The sequence below is a fragment of the Gracilinanus agilis genome, chromosome 3, assembly GCF_016433145.1.
Source record: "Gracilinanus agilis isolate LMUSP501 chromosome 3, AgileGrace, whole genome shotgun sequence".
Lineage (NCBI taxonomy): Eukaryota > Metazoa > Chordata > Mammalia > Didelphimorphia > Didelphidae > Gracilinanus > Gracilinanus agilis.
Genome location: NC_058132.1, coordinates 47,968,223 through 47,994,165, shown reverse-complemented (window position 1 = coordinate 47,994,165; position 25,943 = coordinate 47,968,223). Strand labels below are relative to the sequence as shown.

The 25,943-nt window shown below is 45.2% G+C and overlaps 1 protein-coding gene across 2 annotated transcripts in view; it reads left to right on the top strand.

Moving 5' to 3' along the window:
* Positions 1-11,294: 11,294 nt before the first annotated feature.
* The window catches only part of DHRS3 (dehydrogenase/reductase 3), a 46,546-nt gene continuing 31,897 nt past the window's right edge, over positions 11,295-25,943 (top strand). For both annotated transcript variants that reach the window (XM_044667761.1, XM_044667760.1), the window contains exon 1: positions 11,295-12,629. In XM_044667761.1, the coding sequence (XP_044523696.1) occupies positions 12,435-12,629 (195 nt within the window). In that variant the 5' untranslated portion in view covers positions 11,295-12,434. The remainder of the gene's footprint in view (positions 12,630-25,943) is intronic.

Genomic DNA, 25,943 nt, shown 5'->3' with positions numbered 1-25,943 from the left:
TGGTGTTGCAGATATATTTTTGCTCAAGGCAGTTTGGTGTTATCTTAAGGTAAAGGAACTTACTCACTTCTAGAGAGGACATTAGGAACTTTGGGTCCAAATAGGAAAGGGTATACTCTCCATGTTATGATCCAAGATTCCAGAAGACATTGCTAGAGCTGACATTAAGAACTAAAGGGGTACGGGGTGCACAGCTAAGTGCTCAGTGGATGGAGAGTCTGGCCTAGAGATAAGAGGTCCTGGATTCAAATTTGACCTCAGACACTTCCTAGCTGTGTGACCTCAGGCAAGTTACTTAACCCCCATTGTTTAACCCTTACTACCCTTCTGCCTTGAAAGCAATACACACATACACACACACACACACACACACACACACACACACACACACACACACAAAAGCACTACATAGTACTGATTCTAAGGTGGAAGGTAAGGGTTAAAAAAAAAGAGCTAAGAGGATTCTTTTTGGCATCCACATATTTTTAAATATCTTTAAGCTTTTTGGCCAAGTTCAAAATTGTATAATTGTGAGCCAGATACATCCCAGATACATTGCCAAGTGTGATGGTCATTGTTTTCATTTTTTTCAATGGAGTTCAGATAAAATTAGTCCTAGGACAAATTGCTATCCTGCTATTATTCTCTTGTATTTATGTCCTACTGAATAATGCACAATTGAATAAAGTAACATTGCTTTGTAATTGAGTAAAAATTGGTTCCATGAAAGCCCTCGTTTTACAAGTCCAATAGCAGGTGAGACAAGAGAAGAGAAGCCTTACGTCTCATCATGCTCCCACATGATCCTGATCGATCTCTATACCTTACAAGTTTTCTGTTCCATTTGGCTTAGAGATTATGAATATTTGTTATGGCAACTTCTTTTGCCAACATTTCTAAGAATCAATATGATTGTGGACAGTGGTTTGGTCTGTCATAATAATCTATCTTCAGTATAGTTTATTGGTTGAGTTCTCTAAGATATCTGGAGGTCTGTATTTTGTAGTATGGGGATTTGTCACAGACAGTACATGAAAAATAATGGACCTCAGATGTGAAATTCTAGCCACCAGGTCAAGTCTTACTAAATATTCAGTAGCTGCTAAATTTTTACAGCCAGCACTGACGTTTTACACAGTTTCTACCATTTCCGTGCATAATCTACATTGATTACTGTCTGGAGTGCATAAGAATAAGCTTTCTGTAATTTATGTTGATGATGACCTGATCCTGAATTGCCATCATAATCCCTTCCATTTCCACAAGCAAATCCACATGACTCAGTCATTTGTTCCATGCTTCTTTGTCAATGTGTTGCTGAGTTCATGCAGATGTCACCCATGGAGGGCCTTTTGATTCCAGTCTTGGATCAAAGCCATCTCACAATCTCCATCTGGAGGAAAACCACACTCAGTTACATTTGACAGATTCAGTGGTTTTATCAGCCTTTACTGATACTTGGTGAAGTGATATCTGCTTGTTCCAAAAGTGTTTCTGTAGGTTTTATACCTGTTTATCATGTCCTCTAAGAATTCCCATCAATCTTTTCCTCTTTTTAGGTGAAGAAGTGTTCATCTTTCCATGACTGCCTTAAGTGAAGAGTTCTGTATCTCATTAATATCACATGAATTTTTGTTAGAGCACTTTCTATGGGGACCATTTTATGGTCCTGAAGGTATACATCAGGAGTGATATTTTGTAATTATTAATTATTTTAAACATATTCTTCCAATTCAGCTTTGTCTTCAGAATTCCATTGTGTCTTGACATATCTAGTCATACGTCTTCTCTCTAAAAAAAAAAGCAGCAAATAAGCATAGTCAAGCAAAATGAATCCCCATAATGTCCATGTTGAAAAATTTACACATTGTATCTATCACCTCTGTCAAGAAGTGGGTAACATGCTTCATCATAGAGATTCCTTGCAGACATAATTGGTCGTGGCTTTGATTTGAATTCTAGAATTAGAAGTCCTTCAAAGTTGTTTTTCTTTAAATGTCCTATAACATATTTTCCTGATTTTGCTCACTTCACTCTGTATTAATTCATACTGCATCAGTTCCTTTAAATCCTCTCTTTTATCATTACTTGTAACAATCCATTTACATTTTCAAAGCACAATTTGTACAGCCCTTCCTTAATTGTCCAAGAGTTAATCTTAGCACTCCTTTGGATTCTTACTCTTTTCCTTTATTTCCCCATTTTGATTTCCCTTTAAAGATCAAAAAAAGTTTTTCTTTTTACTGTTGATGTTTTTGTGCCTATTCCTTTCCTGGTACTATCCTTTCTCTTAACCTTCACCATTTATTTAGGTTAAGTTTAATGTATTTCTACACCAGACTGTTTGCTTGTGTATTTATTCAATCATCCTTTGCCTATTTCAAATAAGTATGAGGCTTATATGATACCCAATAGGTATCTCTCACTCTTTCTTCCAAGTATTTATATTCTCACCAACAACTGAATCCCTTTTAGTTCAAACAATGGAGGCTGTACAAGCTTGGTTAATTCAGGAGCAAGTTGGTAAATTGATAGGAAATAATCCCACTGAGGTTAACAACTCTCACTGTTTAAATTATTCCCTAAACCCTAAAATAGAATAGGTTTCAGGTTGTCTTCAAATACAAATGACTTGCTTTCAGGAAAGAAGATGCACAAATGCTTATCTGAATGGAGCTTTTCTTTGGTAAAGTATATTGAATGGGAAGTATATCCTAATTAACTTCACACAGGCCCAGTAGCTTAACAAGCAAAGGGGTTTATTATTTTCAGGAAAACAGGGTGAGGGGAAATGGTTTTAGGAATGAAAGGGAGGTAAGCTATCTAAAATCTTCAATGAACTTGTTGGCTACACATTCCCCAAACAACTTAACTTCTATCCCACTCACTAAGTAATCTTTCTCCTAATCTAATGTACCTAGGTTAAAGATGGAAAGGTAATCTTGCTTGAAGACCTGTATAGAGATTAGTTAAGATGCTGCAATTGAGATATTCTCCCAGTAATAAACCAGTAAAGTAACACTCAGCCTTTGAGGTCAGTGATGAGCTAACCAAAGAGTAATCTAACTCTTCCTCCCAGCCCTTGAACCTACAAGGAGTGTGATCAAAGTGTCCTTGCAAGTAGGGTGACCTGGCCGTTTATATTCAGGTTTCTAACTGCCCCAACTGTCCCCTCTCCTGGAATTCTGTGAGGCAGCTTTGACCCCACTTAAGATCATGGATGTTACACTTCCTTAATACCATTTGGAAACATTATGCCTCAGAAAGGACACTTGTTTCCTCTCCCCCCCCCCCATTAAAATGTTAGCACTGCATCATAATAGTGCCTTCTAACTATTCAAATGAAGTTACCTTTATAGGTTTTTCTGTACTCTCGTTTTTGTATTTTAAAGTTCCCACTTAGCATTAGTCTTTTCATCAGAAACACTTGAAAATCTTTTATTCCATTAAAGGCTGATTTTCTCCCTAAAGTATTCTATCTAGCTTTGCAGGGTAAATTATTCTTGATTTTAAGCCCTTATTGTCTGCCTTTTGAAATATTATATTCTGAGGTCTCCTCTCCATTACAGCAGAAGCAGCCAGGTTTTATGTGATCTTGACTGTAGTTTCTTAATACTTGAACTGCACCTTTATGCATGCTTGCAGTCATGTTTCTCTGATATGGGAGTTCTCAATTTTGGCTATACCATACCTGAGACTTTTCATTTTGTGGTTCCTTTCAGAAGCTAATCAGTTTATTCTTTCTTTACTTTGCCTCTGGTTCTGACAGATCTGGAGATTTTTCATTTATAATTTCTTGAAATGTTTCCAAATGGTTGTTTTGTTTTGTTTTAAGTCATGGTTTGCAGGGAGCCCAGATGGTTCTTAAATTATTTCTCCCTGTTGGGTTTTCCCAGTAAGGTGGTTTTGGTTTTGGTTTTGGTTTTGGTTTTGGTTTTTTTTTATCCAACGCACTTTCACTTTCTTCTATATTTTTTTAATCTTTGATTTTGTTCTGATATGTCTTGATGTCTCTTGGCATCATTGGTTTTTATTTGACATATTGTAGTTTTTAAAGAGTCCATTTCTGGAGCAAAGCTTGCCACTTTCTCTTCTAACCTATTCTAATTTCTCCTTTAAGAGCTTGATCTCACCTTTTTCTCCTGAATTCTTACACTGATCTACATCTCCCAAGATTAGGTACCCGTGGGTCTGTGAGGTCCAGAGTTCTACATTTTTCAGTTCCTTCTATGTACTCCCATTTCAAAGTACTGGGGAACTCAAAGCCCTGGTCTAAGTCTAGCTTTCAGTCTCATTGGATTTCTTAATCATTATTCAGTCCAGTGCAAACTCCAGAGTTTTGCTGGACTAGATATGTGGAAGCTAAGCAGCCTGCCTTCAGGCAGACATCTTGACAGTAAGTGATTATTTAACATGCTTATTCTTGATATGTCTTGCCTGGAGAAGACCAAGTATTTGTAGGCATCACCTTCATCACTGATTCAATGTGACTTCTAACTTCAAGTCTAAAGCTATTATTCTCCCTTTTTTCTTGGCAGATGTTAGCCAAGATGAGAACGATTCCATGAGATGAAGATGTTTAATGTGTATTTCAGTGGAGCTCTGTGGTATCCCTATACATGAAGTGATTGATAAAATGTTTTGGTCTGGCTCCTTCTTTAGTTTAGAATCTTTACTTAGTTCCATTTCGGAGAAATGATTGTACATTTTAGTCCAGGCAGAACCCTAATGAGCTTAAACTATTTCCCTGAAAGATGCCACATTTCATATAAATTTCTTGACAAGCAACATTGCGTTGGTGGCATGTTGTATTTTAAAGTTTATAGAGTGTTTTCTCATAACAAACTCTGCAAGGCAGGTAATGCAAGTATTATTAACCCCATTTTACAGGGAAGGGAACCAAAGCTCAGAAGGAGGGGCTGGACTTACACAATTAGTGAATGGCAATACCATTAATATTCAAACCCTCATCTCCAAATCCAGTATTCTTTCCATGAAAGCTGACCCACTGCTGTCTCTCTTCACTGCTAAACAAGTCTGGGTTCTCTTCTCCATGAAAGGCTTCTGTCCCAAGACTTCTCTTCTCCAGGCTAGACATTCTGGGTTCCTTCAATTGATCCTCATATGACATGGACTCAAGGTCCTTCACTGTCCTTGTTGCCCCTTCTCAACACATATCTTCAGATTTGGCAACATCTTGCCTAAAATAGTTTGCCCAGAAATGAACAGAGTCCTATAAATCTGGTCCCTTTGGGAGCCAGAGCCTGGATTGCTCCCAACAGTAACAGCTTTAGAGTTAGAGAGTCTGTCTTCCCGTGTGAGCTCTTCTGCTTCCCAGCTGTACAATACTGGGCAAGTCATCATGGCCTCTCTGGGCCTTGGTTTCCTGTAAAATCTGTACCTTGGACTTCACAAACTCTAAGAGTGCTTCCAACTCTAAAAATGTATAATTCCAAATCTATCCTCAGTTTTCATTGTTTTCCCTACTACCTGCAAACAAAAAGTGGGTAACCCGTGTGGAGACAGAAAAGTACCACAAGGCCGAAGCTCCAAAGTCAAGTCAATAAGCAATTATTAAATGCCTTCACTAGCTGGGGGTACAAAGTAAAGCAACAGCACCACCACAGCCACCAGTGGAAAATGTCCCTCCTCTCAAGGAGCTCACAGTCTAATGCAGTGATTCGCAAAGTGGGCGCCACCGTCCCCTGGTGGGTGCTGTAGTGATCCAGTGGAGCAGTGATGGCCACAGGTGCATTTGGGGGAGGTGAATAACTGTAAGGGGGTGGTGATAGTATGTCACAGGGGGCACTAAGTAATATTTTTTCTGGAAAGGAGGCAGTAGGCCAAAAAAGTTTGGGAACCACTGGGAATTCTTCTGTAGTAAGACAGGCACTGCTTCCTTTCAGCCTTCTTTAACTGGCCATTAACTCATTCTATAATGGGGGTGGTGGGGCAGGGGGCTACCTAAAACCAAAGGTAAAGTGCTCATGTGCCTTAATGGTCCGCTGTAGAGAAGGAGGCTTTCTGCAGCAAAGGAAGCAAGGCAGGACTGCGGCTAGAAGCTCCCCCTGGGGAGTCGGGGATCATGGGACCTCAGGTAACCCAAGATCAGTGAGGAAATAGGAGAACATGTTCCCCTCCATGAGTTCAAATCATCCAGCCTAGATGAGCTACATCAAAGGGAGCCTAAAGTTACTTCTTCTCTTTCCCAGGGATGTTCTGGCAGCCTCAGGCATAAACAGGAGCAAAGAGAGAAAACATAAACAGGACGGGGTGTAGTGAAGTGGGAATTTTTGCCCAGGTATGGGTTGGACTAGATGGCCCATGAAGACTTCCAACCCTGGGATTCTGCCTAAGAGCTTAGCTCTGTCCTGGTGCACTGTGTGGCTTTGGGCAAATTTCATAACTTCTCTGAACCACAAATTTGATTTCTACAAAATGAGAGGAAAATGGACATATGGGATGCCATGTGTTACAGTAAAGAGAGGTATTATTGTTGAGTCATTTTTTAGTCACATCACTCTTCCTGACCCCATTTCTTGGCAGAGATACCAGAACAGTTTGTCAACTGAGGCAAACAGGGTGAAATGACTTGTCCAGGGTCACATAGTAAGTCACTGAAGTCAGATTTTAACTCAGGATGATGCCTTCTAGACTCCAGGCCTGGTACTCTATCCACTGTGCCATGTAGCTGTAGAGAGTCTGGCTCTAAAGTCATAGGACCTGGGTTCTAATCCTCCCTGCTGATATTTACTACCTCAGTAACTTTGGGCAAGTCACTTAATTCTCTCATTTGTCTGTAGAATGAGGGACTTGGACTAGGTAGCTTCTGAGGTCCCTTCTTACCCTTAGATCTTGTTTTCCTCATGTGTAAAATGAAAGACTTGAACTTGATACTGGGGCCAGGATACCACGGCTGAGGTCTTTCTTAGTTCTATGATCCTGTGTCATTCTAGAGCATTAGTTTATAGGATTAAAAATAGCCAGTACATATCATTATATATAATATATGTATACATGCATTTTAATTGTCATCTCATCTGATCTTTGATAGGATGAACTATCCAAAGTCATGCAAGTAGTCATGGGCAGAGTCAGGATTGAAACCCACATTATCCTACTCCAAATTCAGTGCTCTTCCCTCTGCACCATTTAGTAGTATTAGAATGGAGAAAGAAGGGGCCTTGTTTGTACAGTCATTTATATGTTGTTTCTCTCATTGGACTGTGAGCTCCTTGAGAGAAGGGCCTTTTTGTTAGTAGTGGTGGTGGTATTAGTGGTGCTTCCCTTCCTTCCTTCCTCCCCCTCTCCCTCTCTCTCTGTCTCTCTCTCTCTCTCTCCCTCCCTCTCCCTCTGTCTCTGTCTCTGTCCCTCTATCTCTCTTTCTCTCTTCCCCTCTCTCCCTCTGTCTCTCTCTCCCTCGGTCTCTGTCTTTCCCTCTTAGTCTCTGTCAATATCTCTCTCCCTTTTCTTCCTCTGTCTGTGTCTCTGTCTTCCTCTGTCTCTGTCTCTCCCTCTCTGTCTCTTTCAATCTCTCTCTCTTTCTATCTCTCTCTCTCTCTGCTCTCTCTCCCTCTATCTCTGTCTCTCCCTCTCTCAGTCTCTCTCAATATCTCTCTTCTCTCTCCCCCCCCCATCTTTGTCTCTCTCCCTCTGTCTCTGTCTCCCTCTCTCCCTCTCTCCCTCTCTCTCTCCTTACTTTCTGTCTTAGTAACAGCTCTAAGACAGAAGGGTAAGGAACGGGCAATTGAGGTTGAGTGGCTTGTCCAGGGTCTCCCAGCTAGGAAGTGTTTGAGGCCAGATTTGAACAAGGTCCTTCTGACTCCAGGCCTGGCCCTCCATCCACCGTGTCACCTAGCTGCCCCCTGTTGCGTTTCTCTGAATCCCCAGCTCTTAGCACAGCGCAGGGCACATAATGGGCTTGTTGACTCCACTTTGGAGCTGCAGCCTTGTGGCCCACCACCCCGCCCCTCCCCACTGGTTTGGCCAGAACTTTTCTTCCTTAGAATAATGCTGAAGGTGAAGCCAAGAAATATACAATGATTAAGCCAGGATCCTATAAGTACGGAAGCAGCATCCGCAGGAAAGCAGCCTAGTCAAGGGATGGGGATCTTGGAGTCCTGCCCCTGCCCCTTCTTTCTTCCTCTGAGACCAGGAGAGTCGCTCCTCCTCTGGGCCTCGTTCTCCTGGATTGTCAGATGAGGACCTTAGGGCTAGCCGGGCTCCAAGATCTCTGATTCTCCCAGGACCTGGGGCAGGCTGAGCCAGAAGGAGCCTGCCTAGGCTGGCTGTAGGGAGGCCAGGAGGGCCCCACCTTGGCACCCGAAGGCTGCCGCTCCAAAGAGCAGTTTCCGATCCTCGCCACTAGGCGGCTTCCTAATATAAGAACTGGAGAAGGCGCTGGCTTTGAGTCAGGTCTGAAAGTTTCTAACTCAGATGTGCCAGCCCGGCCAGCTCCAGGGGCTCTAGCTGGAGGGGGGCCTTTGTGCCTGGTGTTCCTGCCCTCCCAGGCGAGTGGCTGTGACCGAGGCTACGAAGCCCTACATTCTGCGTCTTCCATTAGGGTTTGCCAAGCCCAGGGCCCTGTTTTCCTCAGGGAGATAGTGGGCTGAATGCCCAGAGGTGCAGCCTCGCTGGTAACTAACTGGAGCATCCAGCCACCTGCCGCTCCTTTGGGCATATGCCCTGCCCTTCCTCACCTTGGCTTCCTGGCTTTTCCCTGTATCCCGGACTATGCCTTATGGTCCATGTTGTTGTTCAGTCATTTTGGTCACCTCATCTGGGGTTTTCTTGGCAAAAATACCTGAGTGGTTTGCCATGCCTACTCTGGTTCATTTTACATATGAGGAAACTGAGGCAAACGGTAAAGTGACTTGCCCAGGCTTACACAGCTAGAAGAGAGTGAGGCCAAATTTCGACTACAGAAGCCGAGTGTTCCTGTCCTCAGGCCCAGCACCCTGGAAAAGCAGGAAAGAGACAACTTTCCAATTTTATCCTTCCTTTTGGAGTAGAAAAAGCCCTGGAGAAGTTTATTCCACAGAAGAGACCTCAGAGTTGTCCAGTCTCTGGAAGAGATCTCAGAATTCAAACCAGAAGTAGAATTGGCTGGTCAACATGCCCACCTTGTAGAATCTTTATGAAACCTTAAAGGGGAAGGAAAGGGAATCCGGAACCCTACTTTCATCCGGGGCAGCTTATTTCACGTTGGGATAGCGCTCATTGTTAGAAGTCTGTCCTAGAGTTTTAAACCTCAAATCTAGCCAACCCACTCATTTTATAGAAGGGAAATCTGAGACCTAGAGAACTTAAGTGACTTGCCTAAGATCACCCACCGTGTTAAGTAGCAATACTGGAATTCAACTGAAGAGGGCAGGGAAGTAGAAAGAGCCCTAGATATGGAGCCAGAGGAGCTGGGTTCAAATTGTAGCCGCTTGCTACCACTGGGACCAAGACCTAGTCAAGTAACCTCTTCGGTCCTTTCTTTATCTTTAAAAGGAGAGGGGGCAGCTGGGTAGCTCAGTGGATTGAGTCGGCCTAGAGAGGGGAGGTCCTGGGTTCAAATCTGGCCTCAGACACTTCCCAGCTGTGTGACCCTGGGCAAGTCACTTGACCCCCATTGCCCACCCTTACCACTCTTCCACCTATGAGACAATACACCGAAGTACAAGGGTTTAAAAAAAAAAAAGGAGGAGAGGCTAGATGACTTCTAAGGTTCCTTTCAGCTTTAAGCCTGATCTCCTCCAGTTTGAGGTCCAGGCTTTTCTATTACATTGGACTGAGGATTCAAAACCTGTATTTAAAAAAAAAAAAAAAGGTCCTCGGATTTATATTTATTCAGAACCTTTTTTGGATAATTATTTCAACACAATTGGTCATTTTATGTGCTTTATTTAATGCGTTTCCGGGTCCATCGGCTTCATCAGGCTGTCAAAGGCTCAAAGGTTAAGAAGCTCTCGTAGGTTCTTAGATTGTAGGGTTGTAGGATCTTGGCTGGGAAGGGAGGGGGGGTCTCTCCTTGGGTGATCTTAATTCTCATCCTGGAACTGATGCTGGACGTGTCATTAAGGACAAGTCATTTAAACTTCTCTAGAGCCTGGGGCTTCCCCATCTGTAAAATGCAGGTGCTGATGCCTCTCCCCACACCCGGGGCCTGGGGAAGGGCGCCACTGTGGAACTGGGAGTTATGGCATTATAGTCCCACTCCAAACGATAAGGCAAGGAATTGAGCGTACCAACCCCCATCTCCCTTTGCATGTGGAAGACCCTTCAAAGAGTAGTCCATGGAAGCAGTCCCATTGGCAGCTTCGACTTAAGGCTGTCTGCAAGTGAGTCACCTCGTAGACTTCCTCCTAAAGGAAACGTTAACTAGAGCCCTCCTCCAGGCAAGAAGCAGCTTTCTTTGGGGGCGGTGAGAGGGCACAGAGCGAGCGTACCGTGCTGGTTCCGGTCACAGAAGCAGATCTAAGCAGAGGAAACCAGGCTTGTGTAGAACCAGAAACAGTTTTTTAAATGTCCTCGTATTTGTTATTAAGGGTCTATTGCAGTGATGAGATGAGCCCATTGGGAGCCCAGATAAGGAACAGGAGCCCAGTTCATCTTAATGGGGGGTGGGGGTGGGGAGAGGAGGGAACTCTGGGGCAGAGTCGCAGGATTTTGAGCTGAAACAGATCTTAGAGGTTGTCCGACCCCGTCGTTTTACCAAAAGGGGATATTGAGGCTCAGAGTCACTTGCCAAGGAGCTGGGCTGAGCTTCGGTTCGGACCTCACTCTTTCTAACACTTTAGAAAGTTTTTGAAACTGCCCCAAGAGACAAGTGGAGGGGCAAAGTGGGCAGCATGAGGGAGTTGAGTCAGACCTGCGGAAGAACATGCCCGGGGTGAATGCAGACGTGGCGAAATTCTAGTCTTTCTGGAGGGCTCGGAGGTTGTTCTAGCTCGTCCTGAGCTTTGGGAGGCGGCTCCCGGACCTCTGAGGACCTCCAAGTTTCCCTCCCAGCTCGAAATCTATAATCCTCCGCCTAGACGACCTGGGATAAACCTTGTGGGCAGATGGTTAGACCGAAGTGCCTCCGAGTAACCCCGGGCTCCTGCTCCAGACTTGGGGTGGAGTGTCTTTCTGGGTGCGTAACCTTTCGCCCCAGCTTCGGTAACCGACTCCCCAGGATTGGAGGAAGGTCTTCGGGAGGGAGAGGGGCTGGCCCCAGCTCTCAGTTACAGCGTGCTCGAGTTACAGCGGCGAGTCCAAAGGGGAATGCACATCCAGCAAGTCCGGGCTTGCAAACGCAACGCCCGGAGAGTGAGAGTGAGTGTGCGTGTGTGCGTGTACGTGTGAGTGTAGGTGCGCGCGCGCGCGGGTGCACAAGAGCGCGCGCCCCGAGATAGCGCGGGCCAAGCCGGTGGGGGGAGGGGGAAGGGAGACCACAGTCAGCCACTCACAGAAACAGTAGTGAAATCTCCCGAACACTTTAACTGTCAATCAGACTTAATGGGGTATAAAAAAAAAAAAAAAAAAAAAAACCTCCATCTGTGCAGCCAGGGAAAGAGGGAATGGAGAGACTGCCTGCGAGGCAGGGCTGACAGGGGGTGCATCTTGTTCGCTTTCGGAACCCGGGGACTCCAAGTTGGGGGCGGAAAAAAAAAAAAAGAGACAGCAATAAATGCTCCAGGAAGAGAGAGCGAGCGTGGGGCAAGGGAGGGAGGCTGAATCCAGCGGCAGCAGCCCCTCTGCTAGGCTAGCCCCCGGGAGCCAGAGAGAGAGCGAGGGGGAGTGAGCGGCGCACGTAGAGAAACTGACACCGGGACCCCCCACTTCTCCTGCAAAGTGCTGGCAGTCAGATCTCATTTAAGCAATTTCCTGCGCGTAAGAATAGCAATGAGTCGGGAGGTGTTCGGCGGCTGAAATTGGCTGAAACCTCAGCCACTTTTTCTGCCCCCCCCCCTCCCTTTGAGGGGGTTGGATTCTGCTTTTTTGTTTGTTTTGTTTTGGTTTTTTTTTTTTTTAAAGTCTTGCACTTTGAGACTTGCGAGGCGGTGGCTGCGTGCGCGCGTGTGGTTGGTGCTCCCCCCCTCCTAAACTCTCCATATCTGTCAGCCAGTAAACATTACCTGAGAAATCCCCAACGGAAACGACAGCTGAGGCAAGAAGCTTCTTGCCTTCAACGTTTCCACCTCCCGCTCCCCGCCTCCCACCCACCCCCCTCCTGCTGTCCCAACTTTCCGAAGCGCCCTTTCCCTACCTAAGCAGGAGTATCTTTTTGCCCCCCACACCCGCTACTTGCATTTTTGAGGGGACCAGGTGGGATTCTCCCCCCCTCCACCGCTCCCCACCCGACTTATTTCTTACTTGCTTCTCTTTTTGCTTTGGATTGCGGGTGTGTGGTTTTGCACTGGGGGTATCCCCCCACCCCCACCGACGCGCCCCCACCCCCTCGGAGGATGGTTTGGAAATGGCTGGGCGCGCTGCTGGTGTTCCCGCTGCAGCTGATCTATTTGGTGGTGAAAGCGGCAGTGTGTCTGGTGCTGCCCGCCAAGCTGCGGGACCTGTCCCGGGAGAACGTCCTCATCACCGGCGGGGGAAGAGGCATCGGGCGCCACCTCGCTCGGGAGTTCGCCGAACGCGGAGCGAGAAAGGTGAGCGCGGGCCGCCGGGGCGGCGGAGAAGGTTTAGGGGCTGAGCTGGGGACGCTGACCGAGGATTCTGGAGAATTTGGGGGGAGAGTCTGGGGAACAGAAAGGGGGGAGAGAGGATATCGCACCTGCTACTGCAGCTAAAGTCTCCCTCTTTCTCCTGTGTTTTGGGGGATCCTCAGCTGTCCGTGCTCCCCCGAAAATAAAGCTGACCTAGTCAATTTCACCTTGTAAATTTCCCCAGGGATTGGAACCGTCTGGCAGGTCCTGAGCTGTCTGTTCACTTCTGTGGCCTTGAGTGGGCTGCTCCCCCACCCCGAAACCTCCTAGAGCCAACCCTCTCCCGCATCCTCCCCCCCACCCAGGTATTCTTTCCCTCGTCCCTCTCCCCCACCCCACCCCCTTCTTTTTTCCCCTTTGCTGCAGCTGGGGTGATTATTGTAGGGCGTGTGCGTGGTTGAGCGTCTAAGAAGCTTCTCACAAGTTGGCACTTTTCAATTTTCCTTGGCGGCTCCATTCCAAGCCCCAACCTGAGCGCCAGGAGATGTGAACTCTCCGCTGAAGGCGGGGGAGGCTGTGTGGCAACTGTGGGCGCTTTCTGCTCTGTTCTCCTGGATGGTCCGGGCACCCAGCCATGTCCAGGGAGGTCAGAGCAACTGGGAATCCGGCAGTAGGGGTGTGTGTGGTGGTGGGGTGTGTGTGTGTGTGTGTGTGTGTGTGTGTGTGTGTGTGTGTGTGTGTAGCGAGACAGAGACAGAGAGACAAGAGAGATTTCACTCAGCCCTTGGTCTGTCTCTTAAAAAATATTCACAATTAGAATTCCCTCCTTCTGCCCAATTAAGTGGGGAGGTAGCTCTGTGGAAGGGCCAAGAAGTAGGAATCTCGGTTCTTTTGGCGTGATCTCTGGTGCTGGTGGGCTTGCTCTCTTCTTGGATTTTTTTTTGGGGGGGGGGGTGACTCACCCAGTGAAAAGAGCAGTCTGAAAAATTCTGCTTTAAACCATGTGAACTGAAGGAACAAAAACCATGGATTTAGTTTGGAACTTAAACTGTTGTGAGTAAAGGGGGAGTGGGGGGGGGAAGGCCAACAAAGTCAACTGACATGACATGGAGCCGCATACCTTGGGGATTAAGTAAATATGTACTGTATAAAACCAAACCTGCATGTAATTTCAGGTTGCTTTTGTTTTGCTAAACACTGCAGTGAGATTTACAATTCCTTAGAGGTTGCTTGGGACCAGGAACTGAACTTTGGAGCCTGAATGATCAGGGAGAGAGCAGATCATTTGTTCATTAACTCTTCGCTAGCCTGCCCCATTGGTCACAGTGTCTGGCCCCTGGTGGGCTTTCTGTGGCTCCTGCTCCCCTTGCTTCCCGCCTCTCCTTGGGTGGTTTGGGCAGCTGCTTTGCCTTGCCCTTGGATGTGGGATGGTGGGGAGGGGGGAAGGTGATAGCCTGGAGTGTTTTTAACCCCTGGTTGAACAACACTGAACATCCAAAAGTGTGGACTGTTCTCAGCAGCTTGATTTCCTTGGAAAGATGCGTTCATTTCAAAGATCCCCAAACACTTTGCAGGCTGGGTAGAGCGAGGCAGAGGAGAGGCAGTCTTTGGGGTAGAAGTATGTAGGTAGCCTGCCTGTACTTTGTAGGTCCAGAGGGTTGCACAGTAGCTGTCATTTTTTGTACTTGTCAGCATCCCCCTGAGAGACTTTTTTCTGAATCATGCAGCTGGCAAAGGGCTGGATCTTTTTAACAATCTTCTGCCTAATTGGTTGCAGTGGGCACACAGAGAGAGAGCCCTTTGGGTCAGCCTGCAAAAACGTAATAAAGAAATCCTATATAAAACTGAATTGAGAGGACCAGAAAGATAAGATGGGGAAAGTTACCCAGGCTCTCTGTGACTCTTTCAGCAACCTCCCAGCCCCAGCTTCTGCCAAGGCTAGGCTGGATCCCTGGTCCTCCATCCCGTAGACTTAAGGGCGTTCTTACCATCTTTAGCTCACAGAGTTCAGAGGAGCTGTGAGAGTTAATAGCAACAACAATACTATAACAGCACCCCACATTTATAAAGCTCTGGCTTACGTCGCCTCATTGGCTACTGTCATTAGATCTAATAAAAGCAGAGACGAGGATCTCCTATTACATCTTACTTGCCAGAGAGAGTTGGGTCTAGATGAAGGCTAAATTGGTGACTTTTCCGCTACTCCCTTGACATAGAACATTTTGAGGGCTCCTGACTTTCCCAAGTTGATCTCCAAGCCATTCCTTCCACTTTGGCCAGTGTTGCCTCCTGGCCACATCTCCCATAAGGATTTTAGGGCCTCAGGAGTTCATGGGAAGGAAAAGGTATGCTCATGGAGAAAGGTCATAAAGATAATTAACTGCGCACTATTGGGGATGCCTGTTTGAAAGAGGCATCCTTTCATTCAGGGCTGAAGCATGCATGTGGTTTTGGATGATCTTACAAGAGAACTCTCTCTGCAGCCCCCATGCAGCCCTGCAGTTTACTTTAGGTAGGAGGCGATGTTTAACCACAGATTGCAAATGAGAATCCTTCTTCGTTGGGCACGTTGAGATTTGGGGGGAATGGATCAGCAGGGAAGAGCCTATCCAGCCTGAACTCTGGGTCCAAATCCAGAAAGTAATAGGAATGATGCCAATTGTATGCAGGATGCAAAGTTGGGAGTGATCAGCGGTAGCTGGCATCTCCAAGAGATGCCTCTCCCTTGGCCTCCACCTTGTCATGGTGATAACGATCATAATGCTACCAATGGATAGAGGATTTTAAGGCTCTCGAAGCTCTTGTATCTAGTACCTCATTTGTGGCTCCCTTTTTAAAAAACCCAGCTGGCCATTGAGGCCAAGTGGGATGGAGGTGCCAGGAGCCCTGATTCCAAGCGGAGTAGACAGGTGGTCCAAAGTGTGCATCTGAATTTTAAGAAGGGGAAGAACCAAATTTAAATGTTTTTAATCTGGAAGAAACGGCTTCTTTCCCATCTGCTATAATGGAAAGTAATCTCTCTGTCCTGAAACAGCTCAAGAGTTTTGCCCGGATCTCTCCTTTGGACTTCTTACACTCTTCCCTTGTATTAGCTGGCTCTGTGCTTGCCTCTCTCCTCCTTTGATTATAAACTCCTCCAGGGCAGAGTTTGTGCTTGTCCCCCTTCTGACTTTTTCTCCCCAGTACCTTTCCCAGAGTAAAAGTTAGCTGTTAGATCACATTGATTAACTCAGGCAAGGGTGAACAATGGTTAGGCAATCCACGTTAAGTCTAGTTGGCATTCCCTCCTGGCAACAAACACTCCAGAAGCACTCCCATTCTTGGCCAAGGAATGGAGATTTCCAACTGACCTTTCCATCCATCAACCTTTTGGGGTTGACGTGACCTTAGCACGAGTCCCTCAGAGAAGAGGAAGAAGTATCGTTTGTTTGGAAAATCCAGGAGACCGGATGGAAGTGTTTGCTGTAGCCAGTCAAACCTTTGGCCCGGCGTTGGGTAAGCAGCTTGAGCAATCCAAGAACATTCAGCACTTGGTCGCACTTTCAAGCCCGAGAGAAGGCAGGGGACACATTTCATCCTGGGCCCGATGCTTCTGGTCCCTGGAGCTAGCACTTCATCAATGAAGGGCATCCAGGCTCAGAAATGCATTCCATGTGGCTGGTAGGAGAATCGGGGTGACATTTGTGCCACTGATCACATTTTATTTATAGAGTGAGATGTTACAGTGCGCCCCTCCCGTCATTCTTTCCTAAACTGGCCCTTTAAATAGATTTGTAAATTCCATTCCTGCTTCATTCCACAAGGGCGTGGAGCACCGCGCTCAGGAAGCGTGTCATTGCTCTTTAAATTATTTTAAATTACTTTGTACATACTTTGTATTTACTTATGGAAGTGCAGTGCCGCCGCTGAATGAATCTTTGACGGCAAGGATTGTATCGTTTTTCTTAGTGTTGCCAGTGCCCGGCACGGGCCTCGTACATAGATATTTCTTGAATTGAATCAGGATGAGGAGGAGGAGGAGAAGGATACAAAGTTTAGATTAAGATAGAATCCCTGATGAAACACGCACACGCACACGCACACACACACGCACGCGGTAAGATACCACGTCCCATGAGAAATGAATTTGAGAGTTACAAAGTTAAGGGTTCGAGTTCACCATCTCCATTACTATATCACATTCCCATCTGTAGCCGGGAGTTTTCCCTGACCCACGGGATTATCTTTGGGCAGACCAAACACAGAGTCTTCAAGTCTCAGGTGAGAGTCTTAGGATTAGAAGATCTTCAGTTTCACTGACAACTCAAGTGACTTGCCTAAGGCCTTAGCTACTGTGAGAGATGAGATTCGAATCTAGGCCCTGTGGGACCAGAATGCACCGGTACCACTTTGCTACCACTAGTGTCCTCTGAGAGGTGGATCACCCAGCCTGTCCTCTCCTCCATCCCCAGGCCAATTTGAGGGAGGTTGTAGCACTCTGAAAAGAGCTACGTCATGTTTGGATAGTGTCTTCGGTCAATATTCCAGGGAAGTTTTTCATTTGTTGTGAGATCTTGGACATACGACACTGGAACTCGAGGGTAAGTTTGTGCCTGGGGGGATAGATTTGTGCATTCTCTGTTCTAGAACTGATGGGGGAAATCATGGGGGATAGATGAGCTCACCAAGGGAAAGACTGTCCAGAGAGAAGACTAGAGGACAGAATGGGGAAGGAATGTATGTTGGGATACATGCATGTTACAGGAAGCACAAGTAGCCAGAGAGTCAGAGAAGTAACCAGAAAGGTGCCAAGGGAGTGTACAGAAGCCACAGGAGAAGAGAGTACCAAGGAGGATGAGGAGAGCCATGGGATCTGGTCAGGTACCCCAGAAAGGTCAAAAAGAATGAGGACAGAAAAAATATATAGATTGCTAAATACTAAACTTTAGAACATTTTGGTGACTTGGGGGTCCTTGTTTGCCTTGCTAAATATTGAATTTACTTTGTAAATATTGCTAAATGTTGGATTTAGCAATAAAGAGGGAGGCCATTTGAGACTAGGGAAAGAGAGCTTTTTGAATAGAGTGTTGTGGGGATGGAAGTCAGATTATAAGGAATTAAAGAGTAAGAGGGTAGTGAAGAAGCAGAGCAAGTGTAGAATAAACTGCCCTTTCTGTGAGTCTGGTTGTAAAGTGGGAGACTGGAAAACTGGTGATGTTCAAAGCAAAAAAAATTGCTTTGGAGCAGCTGGGTAGCTCAGTGGATTGAGAGTCAGGCCTAGAGACGGGAGGTCCTAGGTTCAAATCAGGCCTCAGACACTTCCCAGCTGTGTGACCCTGGACAAGTCACTTGACCCCCATTGCCCACCCTTACCACTCTTCCACCAAGGAGCCAATGCTCAGAAGTTAAGGGTTTAAAAAAAAAAAAAAAGAAAGAAATTGCTTTGACAGAAGTAGTTTCTTTTTGCCCCTCTGTTAAGGGAGGGCCAGGATCTGGTATTTTGATCTACCGTGTAGAACCTTTAAAAAAAAAAGCCACATTAGGGAAAAGCTAATAGAAAATGGAAATTAGCTAAGTATTTTTGGATTTGACAGAAGCACCAAGAGAGATTTTCTAGGAAGGCAGCGGTAGTCCGATGATATTCCAAGCCCAAGCCTAGGCACATCTGCCCTCTACTTCTACCTTTTAGAATTCTTAGCTTCCTCCAAAGCACAGCACAGCCAATACCTCCTCCTTGAAACCTTTCCTGATCCACCAAGTTGTTAGTATTCTCTGTACACACACAACTTTATACTTACTTGGTATGTCTCTTATATATTCTTATCTATGCATGTGTTGCTTTACTGCAACAACAGAATGTACTCTCCAAGGGGGGAAGAGATGATTTCATTTTTGCCTTGGTATTCCTTAGCCTAACACAGTGCCTTGCAAATAGCAGTTGCTTAATTGGTGTTTGTTGAATGAATGAATGAATGAATGTAACACCAAAATATTGACTGGCCCCAGTTGATTTAAAAATCCCTTAATTACATATCTGCATGCCCCAAGTTCACCCAAGATTAGTTTTGATTCTATTCTTATTTTCCATCTATAGTCTCCAGTGAAGACTTTCCATAAATACTCACTATGCAAAGAATGATTTTCTATTATTTCTCTTGAAACTGCCCAGCTTCCTTTTCTGAGCTATTTGGTGGCTAAATTCACTCTACCAGGCTGTTTATAGGTTCTTAGACACAGATCCTGTCTTTGCCTTTATCTTTCCAGTCTTCAGAGGTGGCCTTCACTTTTTAGCTCAGGTATCTTTTTTTTTAAAACTCTTACCTTCCATCTTAGAACCAATACTGTATATTGGTTCTAAGGCAGAATAATGGTAATGGCTAGGCAATGGGGGTTAAGTGACTTGCCCAGGGTCACACAGCTAGGAAGTGTCTGAGGCCAGATTTGAACCTAGGACCTCCCATCTCCAGACCTGGCTCTCAATCCACTGAGCCACCCAGCTACCCTCTATGTATCTTTTTTTTTTTAACCTTCACCTTCTGTCTTAGAATCAACACTAAGTATTGATTCCAAAGCAAAAGAGCAGAAAGGGCTATGCAATTGGGGTTAAGTGACTTGCCCATAGTCACAGTGTTAGGAAGTATCTGAGGCCAGATTTGAACCCAGGACCTCCCAACTCCAGACCTGGCTGTCTACTGAGCCACCTTGCTATCCTTAGTTCATTTTATCTTGAAGTGATTAACTTAGAGAATAATCTGAAATATATGGCAATTATTAGTCTGTGTGGGAACTCCTCCTACTAGTAGAATTTACAATCTATAATTTAGTATATAAATCTTAAAATATTACCCGAGGCTTAGGAAGGTTGGGCAACTTGGTTGCCCAAAGTACCAAGTGTCAGAGATTAGATTTGACCCCAGATCTTCCTGAGACCAAGTCCAAGACTCAAACCACTATGTTACACTCTAAATTTTAGTCATATGCACATGGATGGTTGCTATCCAAGAATGGAATATTGTCGGCACTCTGGATTCAGAAGCTTAAAGCCTTTTTCAGCCACACAGGGTGAGGGCCTTAGATGCCATCTCACGTAACTCATTACGGCTTGGGAAGCCCAACCAAAGCTAGAGTCTTTGTTGTTCATTTTTGAATGGTAGGCTCAGAGACCTCTTTAGATAGGGTCTGCCAAAATGCCAACTGACATGGACTAGAATGTAGAGAAAAACTCACATTGAAGTTGTAAATTCCTGTCACTGAGGTCTTCCAGGGGAGGCGGGACGGGGCGAGGTTTGGGACGGGGGTGCTACAGGTACTGTTGTTGTTTAGTCATTCCAGTCATGTCTGACTCTTCTTCATCCCATTTGAGGTTTTCCTGGCAGAAATACCATAATAGTTTACCATTTCCTTTTCCAGTTCATTTTACCGATGAAGAAACTGAGGCCAACGGGGTCAAATGACTCACCCACTAGTTGTCACACAACTAATAAGTGTCTGAAGCCAAATTTAAACTCAGGAAGACAAGTCTTCCTGATTCCAAGCCTTGCACCCTGTCTACTACCACCTTTAGGTATTGCTCTCCACTAGCTACTCCTTTAGCTATTATTATCCCCAAGTTAAAAATGAGGAAACTGAGGCTTGGACAGATTATGTAATATATCCATGGTCACAAGGCTAGCTAAGTGTCAGTGGAATTTGAACACCATTTTGCTGACTTCAGATCCAGGACTATATCAGTTATCCCCTATTGCTTCAGGTGGATTCAGACATTTGTTAGGGATTTCATAAAAGGGATTCCTTTCTGTTCAAAAACAGATTGGACCAAAAAGAGTCTAACTTCCTTCACAACTCGGAGGTCCTATCTTTCCTAAAGCTAGACCGTTGATGTAGCCAAACAGGCCCCAAAATACCAAGGTTAGCTGAGGAGATAGAAGCATTGATCTGAGGTTGGGAGATCTAGGTTTAAATCCCAGCTCTAAGAGCTCACTTGGGAACACCCTTTCTAAGCCTCAATTTCCTTTTCTGAAAAGTGGGATTAACAATACTAACTATAATGTTATTTGAATTAACTTGAGTTGTCAAATTGTTGATGACCGTTGCTGTTTCCCAACTCCCAGGACCAGGTAGGAACAAGAGAGGAGTCTGGGAAGCTCAGCATCAATCCATGCTTAAAAAAAAGAAGTAAAGAAAACAAAACAAAACTCTTTTCCTTCCCCAGCCTGACATCACTGGCTTTGTACTTGTATCTAGACAATTACATCACCCCTTTTTGTCTGTGTTCCTCAAAGAGATGGAGTGTGTGTGTGTGTGTGTGTGTGTGTGTGTGTGTGTGTGTGTGTGTGTACCATGTCTCCATTCCTCGGCCTCAGTCCTAACTCGGTGAATCCAAGGCTAGAATAGAAAAATAGAAAAAGAGGGGCCCAGAAAATCTGAATGCAAGAGTATGACAAGCACAAAGAGAGAGAATGTCACAAGGATGATCGGTCAAGAGTATGAAAATCTATCCCCAGTAAGATGAAGCAACCTTTAGTCACTGGGAACACCACTGTGGCTGCTTTTGCTTCTTACCTAGCAGAAATACAAAGCAGGCTTCCTCCGACCCCAAGGCCCTTGGATCCTGGGCCCTTGGCTCTGACCCACAGAACCATAGCTCTGAAAGGGACGTCAGAGAGACCTCTTGCCCTGATGATGCAGGCAAAGAGAAGCCCTTCTCCAGCATCCCCAGCAAGTGTTGGTCTTGCCATTGAGTGAGAAGCCCCTGATGAGGAGCTCGCTCTCTCTCCTGAGACAGCCAACTCACTGCCTCGAGAAATGCGTAGTTCCATGATCTCAAAGATAGAGCTCACCTTGCAACCTCTACCTACCCATCATTTGTGACTTTTGTCCATGTCCATGAGGCCTCCACAAAGGTCTTCTTCTTGACTGGGCATAGATTTGGCCAATGAAGAGGGCACAGACTATCAAGGATTCCTTACTATCACTCGGTGACTAGGCTGTCTTTTCTTCTGGTCAGACTTCTTTCTGATGGCACTCAGTAGCAGACCCTTCTACTACATCAGCTGTGGAGATAATTTGCCAAAATCACGGCATGTTAAAGAAAGCATTGGTAGAGTGGACGGGGCTTTGGTCAAGGAGTTCCTGTGTTCAAAGCCCACCTCAGACACTTTCTAGCTGTACCATGCTGGGCAATTCGCTTCACCTCATTTGTGAAATGAGGAAATGGGACTCTGTATCCACCAAGGTCTATGATCCACTGGCTTTGAAGACCTGCAACTAGCCCATTTTATAAAAGGAAAAGCTGAGGCCTAGCAAAGATAAGCAACTTCCCTGTGATGGCACAGCTAGAAAATAGCAGGCCCTAAACTTTTAGTAAAATCTTCTACACTTTTTCCAGAATTCACTGTCTCAGGAACAGAAAGACCCAAAATGGATTCCATAGGCCAAAAGAGCACGAAACTCTTAGAATAAACTGGCAGGGACTAACAATGATTCATGTAAGTCCCAGGAGTCCTCTCCTTGCCCAGCATCCCCAGAAAAGCTGTTTGCAAGTTCAGAAGCCCAGAAACCAGAATATAACTACTAACCTAGAGTATTTTGGTCAGTGTGCTTTGGGATTCCCCGAACAAGGAAAAATTCCATCCATTTCCCAGAGCCCCATGGGGGAATTTTAGCTCTTGACCCTTTTCTAGAAATCAGTAAGAAGGGATTATTTTCAGAACAGCAAGCTTTAAGAAGCTTGCCATTTCTTTCTCCCACTCTAGCCCCAGAACACAATGGAAATGAACTGACACAATGGACTCCTTTCTTCTGTAGGGGCTAATACTGGAGAGGAACTTCTTGGAGGGAAAGAACTTGAGAAGCTATGGGAGAGTTATGTCCTGGGAAGAAACCAAGCTCTACATTCCCCATCTCAGTTCCTTTCCTACTGCCTCCACTACCCACATGTGCTCCCAGTAAGAGCTGATCAGTCTCCTACTTATACCAATAACTAGGCAGACCATTAACTCACTTAGTCAGAGAAGAGGGCTCATGGACCCTGCTATTGTTTCATATCAGCCAAAAAAGGTCTTTAGAAATCATTAGGACCAAATTGAGATACTAAAATTGGAAAAGATTTGTCTGAGGTCACAAAAGTATAGTCAGAATTCAAACCCAGAACCTCTGATTCCAAATCCACTCTCTTTCATTTAGTATGAACAGATTCAATTCCCTTAAAAACCAATTAACTTCTGCTTATACTGCAGAATCATAGAATCTCAGAGTCAAAAGAGATCTCAAGAAGTCCCTTCTAATTCAACTCATATCTGAAAAGTGAATATGCCCTCTATAGTATGTATGACAAAAGGTCACCTGGAGTTTATGTAAAGATCTTCAAGTTTGGAGAATTCACCTCCCTGGGAATCTGTTTCACTTCTTGACAATTCTGATTGTTCAAAAGTTTTTCCTGGGAGCCGTTGGATATCTCAGTGGATTGAGAGTCAGGCCTAGAGATGGGAGGTCCTGGGTTCAAATCTGGCCTCAGATACTTCCTAGCTATATGATCCTGGGCAAGTCACTTGACCCCCATTGCCTAGCCCTTAACCACTCTTCTGCCTTGGAGCCAATACACAGTCTTAATTCTAAGATGGAAGGTAAGGGTTTAAAAAAAAAAGTCTTTCCTGACATCAAACCTTAAACAGCTACATCTTCCAACCATCACCCCTCATTCTGCCATCAGATGAATGATCTCATCCCTCTTCCACGAGATATCCCTTCACACTCAAGGTTAAAATAGTTTTCATACACCCTGTGAAGTCTTCTTCCACCTAAATATCCCCAGTTCCTTCCACTCAAAATCATATGGCCTGAACTCACCATTCTGATTGCCTTTCCTGGACTCTTTCCAAGTCAGGTCAAATGGCAAGCATTGATTAAGCACCTACTATGTGCTATCACTGTGCTAAGTTCCAGGGATTCAGCGAAACCCCCTGCCCCACCTGCAAAAGCCAGTCTATTCTTAAGGAACTCAGAGCCTGATGGGGCAGACAGCATCCAAACAACTGTGTACAAATGAGATATTTACAATATTCATTGGAGATCATCTCAGAGGGAAGGCACTAAAACTAAAGAGGACAAGGAAAGACTTCTTGAAGAAGGTGGGACTTTATCTGAGCCTTAAAGGAAGCCTTTGGAGGAGCTTTCCAAGAGGAAGAGGAGAGGATTGGACAAGATGACCTCAGAAGGACCTATCCAGCTCTTAATAATAATAGTCATAGCTAGTGTTTATATAAAGCATTTTATAAATATCTATTTTGATACAACAGCCTGGGGAAGGGGGAGGCATTGTTACTGTCACAGCCAGTTTACCTGGGCAGGCTACGGTCATATAGCTAGTAAATATCTAATGCCAGATTTGAACTAAAGCCTCTGGTCTTTGTGAGGTAGGCAGTGCCTGCCATTGGGTTCAGACAGATCTTCTTTCCTTTCATCAGACCAGCCTCTCAAGTCAGTCTCCTGCCCCCTTCTACAGTCCCCACTAGATCCTGCCATAGAAAGGAGACTCCCAGAGGATGAGCATTAAGTGTGGGGATAGAGAAGGGATTCCCATCTCTCCTCACTGAGAGCCTGGGATGTAGGTGTTATACATCGGGGCAAGGTCGGGTAGGGGATGATAGTTTGAGGATTTTTAGTCAATCTGGGGTAGTGGAAAGAGCCTGGACTTTAGAGTTGGGAACCTGGGTTCAAAGTTCACTCGTGCCATTTACTGGCTCTATAATTAGGAAGTTCATTTCATCCAAAGCAAAGGTCACTATCATTTGCGCCTATAACTTTTGACATGTTGGAGAAGCCTAGGAGCCCCTTCTCAGCATAATGTTTTTATAATAAAATGCGTAGTATTACAAAGGAAACCAGAGGTTAGTGAAAATAAAGGTGTAGATCTCCTGAAACCTGTCCATTGACCCTTTTGAAGACATCTGTGGACCCCAAGTTAAGAACTTCTCATTTCTAAGTCATGGTCTATTGAAGAAAGCCCTGGACTTGGGGTCAGGATATAATACTAACTGTGTGACCCTGGACAAATCACCTAACCCTTCTGAGCCCCAGAATCCTTACCTACAAAATGATAGAACTGAACTAAGTGGCCTCCATTCTTTCCAGCTCCAAATCTGTGATCCTCTTATGTAGAATCAAAAGAGGTTTCAATCATTTTGAGGGATAAAACTCATTTTCACAATTGGAAGCGACTTCATCAGATATTTAGTGCAACTCCTCACTGAAAAAGAATCCCCTCTGTATCCTAATGAGCAGAACCCACTCTCGGGGAGCTTGCTCCATTTTATACCAATGACCACTAGGTTTGGCTGGGGATCCAGAGTTGTAGAGGAACTTTGATTTAGTTGGATTTTAGAAATGGGCTCCACTTGTCTCCCGTTTCCTTTTTTCAATCTTAGAATCAATACTGTGGATTGGTTCCAAGGTAGAAGAACAGTAAGGAAGAGGCAATGGGGTTAAGTGACTCACCCAGGATCACCCAGCTAGGAAGTGTCTGAAGCCAGATTTGAACCCAGGACCTCCCATTGCTAGGCCTGGCTCTCAATCCACTGATCTACCTAGCTGTTCCTAGCCTTAGTTTTTGGTGTGTGTGTGACTCCTTAACTTGCTGTTATAGAGATAGAAAGCTGTATAATATCCTTCCATTCTTTGGGTTAAGAATGTGTAATGAATATGGGAGTGTTTGTAGCTGGCCTGGAAAGATTTTATGTTTCTCTAGAATTTTATGCTTCATCTGAGATATTAAATATCCCAGGTTTATGTTGAGGAAAATAGCCTCAGCCCAGTGGGTCAGAAACAGGCACGTTCTTGGAGTCTTTGATTGACTTTCTATACTCTTGCCGCAGTCCATGGCTCATCCCCTAGAAAGGTCACTCAAAGCAGGGACTCTCCAGGACTTTTCAGCCGGGGTCCTCCTGGAACAAGAGAAATGAAGATATCTGGTTTCAGTAGCCAAATGGTCTTCATCACAGCTGAATAAAGAGAGAGAGGGAAGGGCATCAGGGACCTGCCAACTCTCAGCCAAAGAGAAATTGGCTTTTGAAGAAAGGTGGCATCACCACTCCCCCCACCCTTTGCCAAACTATCAAAGTTCACAAGATTCTAAATTTAGATCTGGAAAAGGACCTCAGAAAGTCCTCTGATCCAACCCCAGGTTTTGGTAACAGGCGAGGAAACTGAGGTCTGACTTGCAAGACAAAGACCATGGCAGGTTTGAATGAGGGCTTCTCTCTCCCATCCAACCTGTCAGGATGGGACCCAGAGAATCACTAGATCTCAGCTCAGAGGACCTTAGATTTAAGTACCTCGGGG